General features: G+C 37.9%; 1 protein-coding gene across 1 annotated transcript in view; it reads right to left on the minus strand.

Moving 5' to 3' along the window:
- The window catches only part of RELN (reelin), a 532,619-nt gene that overhangs the window by 162,965 nt on the left and 352,036 nt on the right, over positions 1–17,618 (minus strand). Inside the window, exons 13-19 of the mRNA XM_081244879.1 lie at positions 16,579–16,691; positions 15,023–15,231; positions 14,138–14,266; positions 13,351–13,460; positions 9,693–9,759; positions 830–1,063; positions 3–164 (exon numbers count right to left, since the gene is read on the minus strand). Coding sequence (XP_081101005.1) covers positions 3–164; positions 830–1,063; positions 9,693–9,759; positions 13,351–13,460; positions 14,138–14,266; positions 15,023–15,231; positions 16,579–16,691 — 1,024 coding nt within the window. The remainder of the gene's footprint in view (positions 1–2; positions 165–829; positions 1,064–9,692; positions 9,760–13,350; positions 13,461–14,137; positions 14,267–15,022; positions 15,232–16,578; positions 16,692–17,618) is intronic.

Consider the following 17,618-nt stretch of genomic DNA (forward strand, 5'->3'; position numbering starts at 1 on the left):
ACCTGGGCTCATGATAGTTGAGATATGAATAATGCTCCAAGAGTTTCCAAGTTATCCCATTATCATAAGAATAATGCAATAGAACACCTTCACCAGGCTGGTCAGGGGCTTTGCATGTGCTCAGAACAGACTTGCTCCCCAGTCTCAACGTGAACTGGAGAAACCTAGAAATGAATTGTCTATAATTAGTGTACATAAACATTTGAAACCATAATATTCATTTTGGCTTTTAAAGAATTTTGAACAAATTTAAATAAACTACTCAAAAGCTGTAGGTTTCCACTCATCCCTCTTCTATAAAATGTAAGTAATTTCACTGTGAGATGTATGAATATATGTAGAAGATCAGGTCACTGCATGTGTTTTGTAGACAGATATATCTATACAAATATAATGGTATGTTTATACATATTTGTATACTACATACTTGTGTACATACAGTTAAAACGCCAATCATTCTTTTGCTGCATTATTTATTAAGCACTGGGGGAAGGAAAGATGTAGAGTAAATCTAATCAGCCTCTGCAAGCTGTCAAATAAATAAAACTACATAAATAATTAACTAGCCCTTGGCTTAAGAACAGTTCTGATGCTAACAGTTCATATTTTAAAAAATCTAGTCAGTCGTTAGTATCTTAACGTCATGAGTGAGCCTTTTAATTTGTTAAAAACTAGGGCAAATTAACTCTATATAAACTATAAGCTTCCTCTCATCCTGGTTGAAAATCAGAAGATATATATTAGTAAACAAGAAAAAAATTGAAAATTAATAGATCTGAATTCAATTGTTATCTTGTTTCTGTATGTATTCCACCCTGCTTTAACTCACCTGGATTGTGAGCTGTCAAGGAAAGATGTAACTAGCTGACGCCTCCCATCTTTGTTGAAAACCAGGGCCTTACCACTGGCTAAGACACCACAGCCAAAGCTGACTTCAGCACCACGGATAGAGTAAAAGTTATGGTAAGAGGAGAGCCTGGAACTGCCAAAGCTTTCAGAAATAAACATTGGGAATGTCTGGGATGCCATCTCACAAGCTGGGCCAGAAAATCCAGGGTCACACCTGAAAAAGAAACCATGATATTAAATCTTAAACTGTTGGCCCTTTCAGGGATTCCTTTATCTACTTTGGGGATGAGGAAGTCCAGAGGCCAGGACTGGATTGAATGGTAACCAAGGCTCATTCGTTTTTGGAGAATACTGAATGTGAAGACTTGATATGGGAGAAGTAATTGTAAATATCCCAGAAGAATACAGCCTTTGCACAGTCCTGCTGTAAAAAAAAGCTTATGATTAAAACAATAATTCAGCACTCACCTTCAACCAATGCCAGTAATTTACCTGCAAATGCATCTATGCTTGTGCACATTTCCAATTTAAAATCTTTGTAAAAGGTATATTATATGTATGTAATTTTATTCACAATGATGTTCATTAAATTTGTAAAAGAAACAACATAAATAAAATACTTCTATAAGATATCTAGAATAAATTTCCTTTAAGAACAAATGTAAAAATACACACTCTGTTTTTGACAGTAATTACTGGAAATATTTGGAAAAGATTGGAAACTAGATTGGCATTATAAGGGGAATGTATACACCCTTGACCTAGATAGATGTCCTTAGCAGAACTGTGTTGTCTCTCAGTGGAATTCCACATTAGCGGTTCTTCAAGAAACACACACACACACACACACAAACACACACACACCAGCCTGCCTGCTGCCATGTAAGGATGTGCCGTATTTATTTTAGCTGACTAGAATATATATGGAGCTCCCTGAGTCATCTATCAGTGAGAAAACTCATCACAGAGGACTTAACAATTGAATATCAGAAACTTTCTATATTTTAAGGAGTTTGCTCATCAGGAATTAGTTTCAAATTCTTTATTTTTATTGCACTATTTCTTTCTCACTATATTTACTATGTTTCCCATTATAAAATTAAATTGGTGTCTTTTTGGGTGGGTGGCAGGGCTCTCATCTAAGCATTCAAAACTTTCTAAAATTTGAAGCAAGGCTTTTATTTTTATTTATTTATTTTTAATTTTTTATTGAAGTACAGTTGATTTATAATGTGTTAGTTTCTGGTATACAGCAAAGTGATTCAGTTATACATACATATATTCTTTTTCATATTCTTTTCCATTATGGTTTATTACAAGATATTGAATATAGTTCTCTGTGTTATACAGTAGGTCCTAGTTGTTTATCTATTATATATATAGTAGTGTGTATCTGCTAATTCCAAACTCCTAATTTATCCTTCTACCACCCCTTTCCCCCTTTGGTAACCATAAGTTTGTTTTCTATGTCTGTGAGTCTGTGAAACAAGCCTTTTATAAAGCAAGTGGACCGATGAAGTGATATTATGGCACAACTCATAAGGTTACTTCTTTAGCACTAGTGCAGAAACTGGGATCTATGCTGGCCTCACAGAGGGTCCATGGAGTGTGTGAATGTCCTGAAATCAAATGCCAAATTTTATGTGTACTGGATATTCTTGGGGGGGTTTATAGTTACCATCATTTTATCAAAAAGGTTGCATCCTAGAATGCCAAGAACTACTGTAGCATGAAGTTGAGGTTGTCTTGGCGTTAGGGATGGGAGTGGGAAAGAAAACCAATATTTACAGAGCAGGTAAATAAGCCTCAAACAGTTCACTTCTTTCACATGTTACCTCCTTGACTTAGGCCAACTCTGAAGAGCCAAACAGTTTCTAAAAAGGATAAAAAGTCAGCTAAAGAGGACACATTTTAACATTCGAAAACAATATAGTTTATCATGGCCACAAATTGGAATTAATGTCCCCCAATAACACTATCTATTGCCAGAGTGCTTTTCAGGGCAAATGAGTATCTGTGTATTAAATGTGTCTTCTTCAGCCTACTGACTGGGGGAAACTGGTGATCATTTAAAGAAGACTCACACTGGAGTCAGTTCCCATTTTGAAAGTATACTTTTAAACAAAAGTTACATAATTGGGATAAAATGCTGGTAAGGATTTCACTCATATACATTTATAATACTTTTGTAGCCTTTGTTTTGCAGCAAAATAGTAGGCTGGCACACACAGGGGATTTCAGGAATGACCAGAGGCTCTTCTGACTCCAAATATGTCCCCTACTGGTTCATCTACCCACCCTTAAATGTGGCATTATGGTCACCCTGCATGTCAGGGGAAAAGGCTCCATTGTTAAGACACATGGATAACACTTGTGTAGGAAGGTTTCTAGTACTCTCTGTCCTTCTCACTAGCATCTCTAACAGAAATGAGCTTAACAGGATAATAAGTTGTCAGTTTAGAAAATCAGGCCCGGGGATTGTACACAGGCAAGAAAGTGTTAGAAAGCAGGAAAGATGGAATCCTGTTGGCAAACAATGGTAGTGACTAAGGGAGCAAAATGGGGAGAAAAAGAGCTGCAGAGGCCCAAATTCAAGGATCTGTTTAAAGGAAATAAGTGGTATTGAATATGAATTACGTTTCTGTGGAATTCTGCTCAAAATTGAAAGGTGTATATTGCTGGAAAAAGAGGTAGTGGCCAAACATTTAGCCCAGTCACAAATGAACAAAGCCAATGAATATTACATCAAACTTTGTCACAAATAGGGGAAAAACTAAAGTTCCAACTGGTGACAATATTTTGCAAAACCTCAGCAGGAAGAAAAGGCCATTATTATTCAGGATAATGTATAGTATCAAAAAAAATGCCCAGAAGGCATAAAACTGCCATTCAGATTTCTGTTGCATCCATCGTGGGTGAAACAGATGGTTGCCTAACAAAAGCATTTAATGCTAACAGAGATATTGTACACAAAATAATGAAGTGCAAAGTATAACTGTTATAATTATAGATAGGTATTTTAGAAATAGCACTTTCTATTTTCATTAATAAAAGCAGCTGTCATTTTAGATAATTTGTTTTCAAAACTTTTCAGAACAACTTCAGGAATTACAAAAATGTCTGGCTTCTCTGTGTTAATTTTATTTGAAATGCACTAAACAAGAGAATGATCTGGTTATGGATAATGAATGAAGATAAACTTGAGGCAAACACCAGCTGATGTTTCATAGATCTAACAAGTCAGTGTTTCTGGGCAGGAGCTGGTGGTTTTATTAAAAAGGGCAGAGATGCTTATTCTATTTTGAGATACAAGTGGGAACTTTTCAATTCTTTACGTACATTTCCATTATAAACATTTCCATTGCACAGAGTGATATCTCTGTTAACTAAATTCATTGAAATACACTTAGAAAGTTAACCTGAGGCTCAAGATGGCAGAGTGAGAGGACGTGGGGCTCACCTCCCCCCACCCACAAACACATCAAAAATATACCAATATGTGGAACAATTCTCATGGAAAACTAACGGGAAACCGGCAGAAGAACTCCTATACAGCCAAGGCTGCAAAGAAAGATGGCCATGTAACCAGGCAGGGTGGGAAAAAAAGGCATCAGTTTGGGACCTGTACCTCTGGGAGGGGTCTAAGAGGAAAGGAAGGACTGCATGGTTGGACCCTCACCCTGGGAAGTGAGCCACAGATTGGGCGTCCCAGTCCTGGGGTCCTACATGGAGGAGACAAGCCCCCTTGGCTGCTGGGAGAACAGCTGGGACAGAGAGAAGGGCTGGAGAAGCCTAGACTCCACGCGCAAGGAACGCACGGGTGCTGGCTTGCCAACAGACAGTGCAGAGCGAGCTCTGGACCAGTGGCTGCTACCTCGCCGTGCTCCCCAATCCAGGCTAGGTGAACAGTCCGGTCCTGCTCACTCTGCAACATGGCTTGGCATGGGATCTAGGGCAACCAGGACCTGGGAAAAGACTCCATCTAAGGACGCAGAAATGGCCTGGGGTGTGGTCTCGGTAGGGCAGCGGCCATTGTTGCTTCTTACTAAACAGCGCTTCTGAGGCAGCCCAGACCTCCGGTGACAACACAGCTCCTCCAGCCCCCACCATCAACACACTGTGATCCCCATTCCCAGCTGAACAAATGCTCCAACCCTGCCCACTCCACATCACAGCTTGGCATTGGATCTAGAGCTGCCAGGTCCTGGGAGAAAACTTGATATAGGGGCACAGGAGCAGCCTGGGGGGCCTGGGGTTTGGGAGGGGCAGTGCAGCTTACTCTGGCAGCACCATGAAAGCAGCACAGACCCCTGATGGCAGTGCAGCTGCTGAAGCCCCTGTGACTGGCTCCCAGCCAAGCAAATGCTCCAGCCCTGCCCACTCCATGCCACAGCTTGGTGCTCGATTTGGGGAAGACGGGTCCTGGGAGAAAACTCGATCTAGGGACAAAGAGGAGGCTTGGGGGCTTGGGGTGTGGTCCATGTGGGGCGGCGGCGGCCACTGTTGCGCTTACACCCCCCAGAAGCAACCCAGACCTCTGATGGCGGCTCAGCCGCTTCAATTCCTGCAACCACAAGCACCGACCCCCAGTCCCAGCTGAGCAAACTCTCTGGCTCCGCTCACTCCATGCCACAACCTTGCACTAGATCTAGGAAATGACAACAGGCAAAGGATGCAAACTTGGGTTGCATCTGAGCAGAGCTGCAGATACCTACACAAGCAGCACATCAGACTTCTGTAAGGGCAGTAGCCTCACTTACTTCAGCACTCTCCTCCACTGGGGCAAAGGCCCCAGTGCCAGGAGAAGGCATAACGCACACTTAAAGGGAACAGAGCCAGCTGGGGCCCAACCCTCAGGTCTTCCCCTCCAGCAATTGTAGAGCAGACCCCACCCCTGACATGGCTCCAACACTCATGGAGCAGAGAGGAAGTCCCGCCTCACACCTTGCACTGGCTCTAGCTCCTCCAGCATCAACCACACCCCCTATCAAGGTGATAGTGGCCAGCAGACCCTGAGGAAAGATGTGGCTGGCATCCTCGTCCAATCCAGTCCTCACACCAAAGACACTGGGCCCATGCAGTCTACATGGGGATGCTCTCACATAAAAACACCCCCTTAGGCTTCCCTGGTGGTGCAGTGGTTAAGAATCCACCTGCCAATGCAGGGGACACAGGTTCGAGCCCTGGTCTAGGACAATCCCACATGTCGCGGAGCAACTAAGCCCGTGAACTACAACTACTGAGCCTGTACACCACAACTACTGAAACCTGCACACCTAGAGCCTGTGCTCCACAAGAAGAGAAGCCACCGCAATGAGAAGCCCACGCACCGCAATGAAGAGTGGCCCCCACTCACCACAATTAGAGAAAGCCCAGGCAGAGCAATGAAGACCCAGTGCAGCCAAACAAAAAACCTTCAAGGCCACAATAGATAACTGTTTTACCTAAATTCATAAAGACAGATAAAGTTAAGTAAAATGAAAAGGCAGAGTAACTACTCCCAATAGAAAGAGCAAGAGAAAACCCCTGAAAAAAATAATGGAACAGAGATAATTAGTCTACCAGACACAGATTCAAAAATTTGGTAATAGGGACTTCCCTGGCAGTCCAGTGGTTAAGACTCTGCGCTTCCTTGTGACCGCCTGGAGGGGTGGGATAGGGAGGGTGGGAGGGAGATGCAAAAGGGAGGGGATATGGGAACATATGTATATGTATAACTGATTAAATTTGTTATAAAGCAAAAAAAAAAAAAAAAGACTCTGCGCTTCCAATGCAGAGGGCATGGATTCGATCCCTGGTCAGGGAACTAAGATCCAACGTGCCATGTGGTACAGCCAAAAAAAATTTATAAAAGACGAGAAAATTCTTAAAAGTCAAATCACAACTCTCACGTTGTATATTTTTTAAAAAAGTTGGTAATATAAATGCTAACTGAATTAAGAAAGACTATCAATATAAATGCAGATCATCTTAACAAGGAACTAGAAACTATAGAGATGACCCAATCAAAAACAGATAATTCAATTTCTGAGATAAAAAACACTGTAGAAGCAATGAATAGCTAAATAAATAATACAGAATAATGCATAAATGGTCTGGAAGATAGAATAATGGAAATTAATCAGAACAGCAGACAGAAAAACAAATGAAAAAAATGAAAGCAACATATGAGATCTATGGGATAATATAAAACATGCCAACATATGCATAATGGGTTCCAGAAGGAGAAGAGAGAGAAGGGGATTAAAAACGTATTTGGAGAAATTACGGCTGAAAACTTCCCCACCCTAAAGAAGGAAACATTCAGGTGCAGGAAGCACAGAGGGTCCCAAACAAGATGAACCCAAAGAGACCCACACTAAGACATATAATAAAAATGGCAAAAGTTGAAGATAGAGAATTCTAAAGGCAGCAAGAGAAAAACAGTCATACACAAGGGAAACCCTATAAGGCTATCGGTTGATTTCTCTGCAGAAACTTTTCAGGCCAGAAGGGAGTGGCATGGTATATTCAAAGTCCTGAAAGGGAGAATCTGCAACCTAGGATACTCTACCCAGCAAGATTATCATTTTAAACAGAAGGAGAGACAAAGAACTTCTCAGAGAAGCAAAAACTAAAAGAATTCAGCAATACTAAACCTACCCTAAAATAAATATTGAAGGGTCTCCTCTAAATGGTAAAAGAAGCAAGAACCTATAGCAAAGGGAAAATCCCAATAGGAAAGGAAAATATATAGTGAGGACTGAAGATCACTTAAATAAGCCAGTATGTAGATTAAAAAACAGAAAAATTATAAAAGCAACCATAACTACAATAAACAGTATAGGGATAAGCATGAAGATGTAAAAAATGACAGCCAAAACACAAAATGTGGGTGAGGAGAGTAAAAAATGTAGGTTTTTTAGAATGTATTTGAACTTAAATTATCAGTTTTATCAGTTTAAAGCAAGTAGATATAATTATGGGTCAACATATATGAAGCCACAAATAAAACATATAAAAGAGATACACAAAAATCAAAAAGAAAGAAATTCAAGCATACTACAAAAGAAAATCATCAAGCTACAATAGGAAAAACAAAAAGACAAAGAAATGAACAAAGAAGAACTATAAAAACAACTGGAAAACAGGAAATAAAATGGCAATAAGTACATACCTGTCAATAATTTTGGAGAGGATGTGGAGAAAAGGGAACTCTTGTACACCTTTGGTGGGAATGTAAATTGGTGCAGCTACTTGGAAAAGAGTATGGAGGTTCCTTAAAAAACTAAAAACAGAACTACCATATGATCCAACAATTCCACTGCTGGGTATATATCCGGAAAAAACAAAAACTCTAATTCAAAAAGATACGTGCACCCCAATGTTCATAGCAGTACTATTTATAATAGCCAAGATATAGAAGCAACCCAAGTGCCCATTAACAGATGATTTACCTTAGAGGATGTGGTATATGTAATATATAAAATGGAATATTACTCAGACATAAAGAAGAATGAAATGCTGCCATTTGCAGCAATGTGGATGGACCTAGAGAATATTATGCTTTTTGAAATAAGTCAGAAAGAGAAAAACAAATATTATATGATATCACTTATATGTGGAATCTAAAAAATAATACAAATTAATGTATATAGCAAAACAGAAACAGATTCACAGACACAGAAAACAAACTTTTTATGGTTTGGAAGGGGAGAGGGAGAGGAGAGAGACAAATTAGGGGTAGGGGATTAACAGATACAAACTACTATATATAAAATAGATAAGCAACAAAGATTTACTGTATAGCACAGGGAACTATATAACCTATAAAGAAATATAACCTGCAAAAATACTAAATCACTATGATGTACACCTGAAACTAACACAATATTGTAAAGCAAGCATACTTCAATTAAATAACAAAGTTAACCCGACACTCTAATCTCAGTGGTGACCAATGTCTTGCCTCATACATATAATTTCTAAATGATCAGGTTCAAAGCACTTTTATGATTTTTCCATTAATTAATTATTTAACTGGCTAATTAATTAATGACTCTTTTCTGTTTGGAGGACAAGAAGAGAGACTAGATGACCCATTGTTGAAAACTTATCTGTATAAAAAAGACTGTGGTTTCAGTAATTCTCAGGATATCTTATAATTAAATATTATAGGTGAATGACATAATGACTATCCATTCTTGCTATAAATAAATATAATGCAATGCTCTGATGGTGACTGGATATTAAGCTATTTATGTGTAATTTCATACTTCATATTCAACATCATTATTATATAAAATTCTTTATATATCATTTTGAAGACTCAAAAGATTTTCAAAAGTAAGCAAGATTTGAAGTTACATTTAGAGATGAATTTTCTTATCAAATCTGTTAATTTGGCCCACTCCAGTTTCCTTGAACATTGGGTCTGTGGGTCATTATTGATTTTTATAATTCATTTACAAAGCATGCCAGGAATTAAAATATGACTCATGAACACCAGAACAAGTTTATGGGGAAATACCATACTAAAGAAACTAAAGTTGGAAAAGGCAGCCATCAAACTATGAAGAATTCAAATTTGTTCATAAATTTACATATTTACATTTACATTCACAAATTTACATTTGTTCACAATTTAGCCTAAGAGAAAATTTATTTATTAAGCAACTTCCACTTACAAAATACATTTAATATTCTATTACACTTAAATTCCATTTGGAGTATGCTACTTTTAGTCTTGCAAAGACCTTAAAAGCCTAAAAAGGAAATTAAAACAAACTAATATGACCCATGGTTTCAGTATATAAAGCACATATCAAAAAAGAGAAGTATAGATATTACTCAGAACTGCTTACTTGCAACCATGTCGAGTGCACTGTCCTCTGCCAGAACAGAATTTGAGACACGATGGACCAACATAAACTGCAGGGCAAAAGAGAGCATGTGAAAGATGGCAAAATCACTGGAAAGACAACTAAGAACGCCATCAGCATGTGAAACAATTTTGTGAAGCAATACCCATGAAATCTCGTTCCTTGTATGTATGTTGTGCACAGGAATCCAGATGACATATAGAGTGCTGCGTGACAAGGTAAGTGCTTAGTTACAAATCTGCCAGAACTCTTTTAACTTAAATAATCCTTTCAAGATTTTAATCATTCATAGCAGAGAAAGTAGGGCCATATGACTTGGGTTCCTTAATGGAATCTCTTCAGCTAACATGATTTCAGGCAGAATATTAGTGCTTCTGTTTTGAACTCTCCACAAAGTTTATATTCTTCAGGTGGAAATAAAGAATTTAGAAAGGATCAATCTGATATATCAAAAAATAAATAGATTATAATTTAATTTAAAAAACTATAATTTCATGTTCATCTGAGGAAAATCTATACCACTGCAGATGATTGTTATATGTATTTCTAAACATTAATTCATCCTTCCTGAAGTGGGGAGTTAAAATCTGTGGTTGAGCATAAAGTCTTCTCTACAATGCAGACCTTTTTTTAAATGGTGGGCTGGACAGATAATGATATTACAAACCTAAATTCTAACCTTGGGAATGCTGAGAAAAGGGCCCCTGACTGTCGAATGGTAGGTTCTGAGATACTCAGACTCAAATACATGTAAAGATATTAAACCTTTTGATAATCAGTACAATCAGTAACGCACCAAATAGTGTGAAAGTGGGACAAACCAATGAGGAATTAGAGACGCAATAGTTACCAAGACCTCACGTATTCAATTTCAGGCACAAACAAACTTACTATTCATTATCATTTTCTCCTCTGTCTTGTAATCACATCAAAAGAGTTAAGCAATTTTATTTTTTAAAAAAACTTTCCTGTGGTCTATGCTTCTACAAGCATTTAATCCCTGGAAGTCAATTAACAGGTGCAGCTGTTAGGGAAATGAGAGCTAATGAGATGCAAAGCAGGCCAGTGAAAAAACTCTTTCTCAAGGAAACTGTTGGTTTAGGAAGAGATTAGATAGCAGGCTCAGTTGTTCAAAAGGTATTGGTTTTAGGTGTCAAAAAACCCTGGATTCAAATTTTGGCTTCACCTGGGAAACTGTGGATAAGTGATTTATCCTGTCTAAGCCTCGGTGTCCCTATCCTTTAAAGTGGGATAATATTCCTTGAGGAAAGAATAAATTAAATGTTTCATGCCTGGAACCTGGCACCATATGGTTATGAGCATCATCTCATACTGGAGTCAAGTATCCTTTGCCACCTTCCTGCCCCACCTGCTTTGATGGCTCCACTGGACACTGAGTGCTGAGGAATCAGAAAGGGGCTTCATCCTTCTTTAACATGGAAGATTGTATGGATTGTTTTCCCAGCGCTCTTGATTTTATGGCTGCTGTAGGATTTGCTCTAAGTCCTGTAAGCGGTTCATTGCATTCTGCGAGGCTGCCCTATAGTGTACCAATGTCATACATCAAAGAGTCCCCATCATTAAAAAAAACTCAACAGTAGAATAAGACTTTCCAAGTCAATGAAAAAATTGGAAATAAGAATTTTGTTGTCATCTTTCCCTGCTAATGATGAAGTCATTAGGACTTGCAGTTTGAGTAAATTTACAGGCTCTGTTTTTCTAAGAGTGTGGAAAAGACAGTTTTCTTCACTATTATCATTGATGCAATCAAGTTTAAAAAATTAAAAAGTGGTAATAAACATATTGGGCTCTAGGATCTTCCATTTTGCTAAGAATTTCAGGATAATTTCCAATATTGATCTGTTTTTTTCTGTTTGTTTTCTTTGATATGATTCTGAAATTCCATAGTGAAATGAAGGAGACTTCAAGGGTTCTTTGGCAAGTTGACACACATTTCCCTTGGGAAGGAGTGACAGTGTGTCCTCCTCTTGCCTTTCGAAGAAACCAGAGAGCAGGTTCTGCTTCTGAGAAAGCCTCATGTATAGAATAATATCAGAATTTAAGAGATTCTGCCTCTAGTTCTGCATTCGACCCACACTCCTAACCATGCCTATTCCATGTATTTTTATCTTTTCTCATTCTACTCAAAGCTTGATGTTGGGAACTCAGGATGTTATAGCAAACACTTTCTGACTTAGAATCATGTTGTACTAGCCTTCTTTAGGAAATTTAGATATTCTTTTCACAGGCTTATATGACTTCATTTGTGCTCTTAGTTTCCTTATATGCTTTATTTCATTACTGATTTTCCAATTTCTTTTATGATTATTTAAAGTAATCTAAGTTCATTATAGGACCATTGAAAAGTATGACAGCAGGAAAATGTCATCCATATCCCATAATCCAGAGGCACATACTCATTCCCTAGAGCTAATTAACAGGTGTAGTAATTCAAATACTATGCAAAATAGTCTACCAATGGAGAAATTCCATTTTAACAAATTCATCCTTAGACATTTTTGCAAATACACTATGTTTGTGTCCATATGTTTATATCCATACAGCTCATATGGTCTTTGAAGTCTGGGTCTTTTATTGGTCTTCTTTGAATACAGATTGTTTAAAAAATTTACATTGGCTCATCAGCAAATTATCTTGCCTGAGTTACTCCTGAGTTTCAAGAATGTAAAACTTATTGAATTATGTATCGATTTTTAAATTTTCAAAAATAACAAAAATATTATTAAGAGATGGAAAATCAGCATGAAACAACAGTGTAGGCTTTTCCTTCATAAAACGGACACAAGTCAGTGGCTATACTACTACATTTGCTTAAGTATTGATATTTTGTCCTTCCTTCCTTCCCTCCACTTCATTGTAGTATAACTCTTTAGTCAGATTTATATACTCTCTGAAAATAGGGAATCTATGAATCTGCCTGCAATGAGAATTATTAAAAGAGTTGGCTATTAATTAAAAAATATAAGAAATTTACGGTCATGCACTCCAATAGATTAAATATTATCTTTTCTCAAGTGTACTTGTCATAAGTGATATTGGCTTTAATGTAATGCAACAACATTGTTTATCAACAATTCACTTAAAAATTAAAGATAACATAGGATATTTTATGTATTTCTGAATTTTCCTTTTATACTGTTTTCTGAAAAAGAGGTAAAAGTTTCACTTCAGAAGTTTCATTTTAGAGATGATGTTTCCTGATGTGTGGTGTCTGCATCTACAGGAGAAGCATTCCAGATGTTGTGGTAGCTACTAAGAGAAGAATGGGTCTTATTTTAATACATGCAGGATGGTATGTATGTTAATTTTGTAGAAAACATTCAGGGAAAATCTTAGGATATCCCTTGTCATCAACTGCAAGTCTGAGTTTCATGACTTTATGCATTTTAAAATAATGTATGTTGAAACATTCTAGCCTCTAATATTGCTGACTCCGCTGTCTTTTTTTCTGATTGTGCATCCCTGGGCTTCTAACAGAATGCAAAGGAGAAAGGGAAGAAAGGGTATTTAATGAATCGCGAGACCATGACTTAGAAGGGTGATTAAGTCTGTGCTGATGAACAGAAGCACAGGAAGATGCTACATTAATGGCATGTGATTATGACAGACATAAACTAACCATTATCAATTGCCCACATGTTTCCAAGGATTGGTCCCGTTTGTCTCCAGCAAATTCTGGTATCCCGGGTTAGTGCTGCGTTAGGAAGGGGAATCGTTATTCGGTTCCACCTGCAAGAAATTTAGCACAAAAGAGCTTCTTAGCACAAAACAGCTTCACATCCATGTTCACATCTTTTGAATCTATTTTACGTGCTTTTGATGTTCTAGTCTCTGTATGCTTGAGATAGCACTTAAGTTTGGCAATGAACTCTTTAAATTCACCTGTGGAGTTTGTTGATCTAATTATCTAGTGCTTATCCTGTGAAGTGGCAAGTATTTTACATAGTCATCTTTAATTCTCTTAACAGTCCTTAAGGGGGTCAATCATTGTCGTTAATTTAGAGTAAATAGCATTACACAAGTATCAATAGCCAGCAGAACCAGGATTTGAGCCCAGGTTCAATTCCAAAGCTTGACTTTCTTCCACTTGTCTACGTTGCATCTTTTCTTAAGTAAGTATTTTGGCAATAAGCCCTTTGGCAGTAACTATAGGGTCACTTAAATTTATGTAATCCAAAATATAAAAGCCAAATACCTAAAGAATGAATGACTCTACAAATTGTGATCTTGCATCAGATTTACCAAAGTTACTGTCTGTTTTAAAAATGAGATCATTACTAAATCAGCTGAAAAAGAGAAGGCAGCTTCCTTACCTGTTATGCCCAAAACACTAATCTCAGGCTTACTCATCGACTATGAGTCTGCAACATGGATTCAGATCTCTTGCTACGTTAGAATGCACTCACCCACTGTAGTTTTCCGAGGAGTAGATCGTGCTGTGGGGAAGGTGCGGTCCAGCACAGATCTCAGGCAAACATTCAGTGTGGAGCAGGGACCAGGAACGCCCATGGTTGGTAGAAAACTCTAAGCTGACACTGATAACACCAGACCAAGCACAACAAAAAAGGGGCAAAGAAAACAAATATAATAAAATGACTCACCTCTGGCGAGGTACATTACACATCTGTAGAACTACTGTAAAAATTAAGAGGCTGTTTCCAAAGTGATTGTTTTCCCCTCTACTGAAGTCTGACCAGCTTTCAAAGGGCAAGCAGTTAAATTACTGCTATAGAAACAAAATATGTTTTAAAGACAGCAAATGAGAACTTGAGTTTGTGCTCCTGAATCTGATAGATGGCAAGGCAATTACCATGTCTCACACTGCCGCTTCATCCTGTGAATGACAGACTGACAAAATCCTTAGGAAGGACAAGGGCGACACTTCAGCAAGTGAAACCGAGAAGTCATAGCTCTTGAAGTGCTAATTGATTTCCGTGCCTATTATTACGGGGTCACTAACCAACTGGGGTCAAGCTTTTCTTTGGTTGTTTTTTCTGCTCTCTCAGCAATCTGTGGGAATGGATGACTGCCACAGCTCCTCCAAACACCTCTGATACCTAAAACCAAGCTCTTAGAATAAAGCCATTGCTAATCAAAATCTATCTAATCATACTCTACATATTAATTGCAGAACTTTTTTCTGCAATTTTGAGGGAAAGTGTGTATTTTGTTAATGGATATTTTATTAAAAATTCAGTTGAAAACCTACTGAGAAGTTGCTCTGATTTAACAGCCAAGTCCATGTGTTCATTGTTAATTTGTCCACAGGCGCACAGAATGCGGCTTCCTACCTGTTCCCAGGTTGCTGTGTTCCACATCCCAGATTAATGGAAAACTGTATCATGTGAGACATTGTAGAAGGGAGAACAGGTAAGACGTGGAAAAAATCTATGGCCCAGACATTCCTATTATGTCCTTGATGGTTCTTTTGTTTGAGACAAAATCTGGTAGCAGGAGTCTGAAGTTCAGGATTGATGACTACAGAAACCAAAGATGGAACCTTCAAAACAAAGGAAACCAAAATCACTCATAACCTTCCCTACGGGAGTCTGTGAATTCTCCTAAATTCAATCTTGCAATTACTATGTACATAACTGCCATTGATTAAGCACCAAGCAATATTCTGTATATTCCATTTGTTATTTCATGTAGAAGATGCTGTCCTCATGGGGCACTCATTTTAGTCACTCAGAATTCCTCCTTTGCAGACACCTGGAACTCCCTGTGTGTGACTGATCAGGCCCTCTCTACCTGAAGATAAACTGGTTTAAGGTCTTTAAAAGCTATCAAAGCATATGTATCCATTTTATCTACCTTAGCACAAGATAAAAGCAACTTGACATTTACATTTCATCATCAGTCTTTTTTTAAAGTGTATATATATAATATGAATTCTTTGCCAAACTAGGTATTCTGAAAATAGGACTCTAAGCAGAAACAGCCAGAACAAAGAGTTAATCCTCGATAACTGACATATTGATTTGGTCTGAGGCATGCAGCTGACCAGAGCAGGTGTAACCCTACCTAGTCACAGCTGCAAGTGGTCCATTATGAAATCCCAAATGGTATAACTTGGGTGACCGTAGCATGTGGAGTGTACTGGATACTTTCTTTGGTTGTTCCCTATTCTAGCCTTGATGTTTATCTCCTGTCTTCCTAACTGAAGCTATGAGATGCTAGAGGCTGGCTGTGTTCAAGCTTTTTAAAGTCCCGAAGGTGCCATCAACGTGGAGGGAAGGCTGACTAATAATGAATGTGTGAGTGTACTCTCAGCACAAATACATCTACTATTAGAAAAGGATAATTTTATACCTTATGATAAGCGTCACATAATTTTGAAGATGTTTGCAAATAACCAGAGCCAACATCTGTCCTAAATCCAAAGGGCAAATCTCTGGCTCCAAAAAGACTCAATCTCTGGCTCAAATTATCAAAGAAAAAAGCAAAGGCAATAACAATCTGTACTTTTACAATGTCTTCTGCCTAGGAAACCTCAAATGCTAAATTAATACTCACTATGCCTGATGCCAAGTCTGTGAAGCTGCAGAGTTAGAGCCAGTTTTAGGGCTTTCTTAGGGACAAGAATAATTGTCAGAGTATTGGGCTCCTCCTTATTGTCTCTAATGGGCTGTAATTCACTCTTCCTGATGAAACCTCACTTTTTGTTTATATCAGGAAAAAAAACTGAACGCTAAAATAACGTCCATGTCACTGTTTTAAAGAAATGTGGCAACTTTCTGGGCTGCCAGAAGAGAGATTTATCCTCTAACACGGCATCTAGCATGGTCTTCATGGTTTTGACCTGGACTGGGGTGGGGCCATCTGACACACAGATTGGCATGGGTACCTTGTATGAGGAATAGGAAAGGGTATCCAGTGTAATGTGCTCTTTTCTTCCTTCAGTCTTTGCATACAGGATGATATCATTTTCATGAGACTCTCCAGGGTCACAAATCCCTCCTGCACAAAAAATTTTAAGTATTAGTACCAACTTGCATCCATTAACCAGTAAAACATAGTATTAAATTTCAGGATAAAAAATAATTATGAAACCCAGATGCCACTTAAGAATGACCCTAAACAAAGGTAACCAGACCCAAAGAAAACATTTATGAAGATAGTTCAGATAGGCCATGCTAAAGATCAAAGACTTGACATTTGTGAAGGCCAAAGTAACTATTTACTTAATGACATTACTCAAATAAGAGTCTGCAACAAACTGTGACTACCTGTCCATATTTTAACTCTCATTAAAGAAGTGTGCTCTGCTTTTTAATAAACCATTACTTCCTTATATTTGAGGTCTTTATGGCCGAAGTTCAGAACCTATTGATTATGGTTTGAAAAAAAATTGTGGTGACTCACTGAATCAAGGACTTCCGAAGCAGTATGTTACTTAAACTGTTGTATGTAGTATCTTTAATATTTTAGCACATATTAGGTATTTGTATTTTTTTTTTTAGTACTTAGGAAAAAAAATTTTTTTAACATCTTTATTGGGGTATTTGTATTTTAGATGCAGTTCATTTTACATTTTTACTTTTGGTACTTCATTTGATTCATGGAAGGTATATAGAGTAGTTTACTCCTTATCACACTACTTTATAGTCATATGAAATGATATAAAGTTAGAACTGAGAGGTAGTTAAGATCATCCTGATGATGCAACTGAATAACAGAGCAAGTATATGAAACTGAAGATAATTTAACCAGTTGGTGGAAGAGCCAGGAGTTGATGTTATGTCTTAGCCTTTGACCCTCTATTCTACCGCATTCGGCCAATAATCCTTATTACTGCTGGCTTCTATCAATTGTCTGCTTAACCTGGATTTTAAAGGATTACATGTCTAACCAGAAACCTCTCCCCACCCACCATTATCCTTCGTA

This window comes from Mesoplodon bidens, assembly GCF_964165515.1.
Source record: "Mesoplodon bidens genome assembly, chromosome: 9".
Lineage (NCBI taxonomy): Eukaryota > Metazoa > Chordata > Mammalia > Artiodactyla > Ziphiidae > Mesoplodon > Mesoplodon bidens.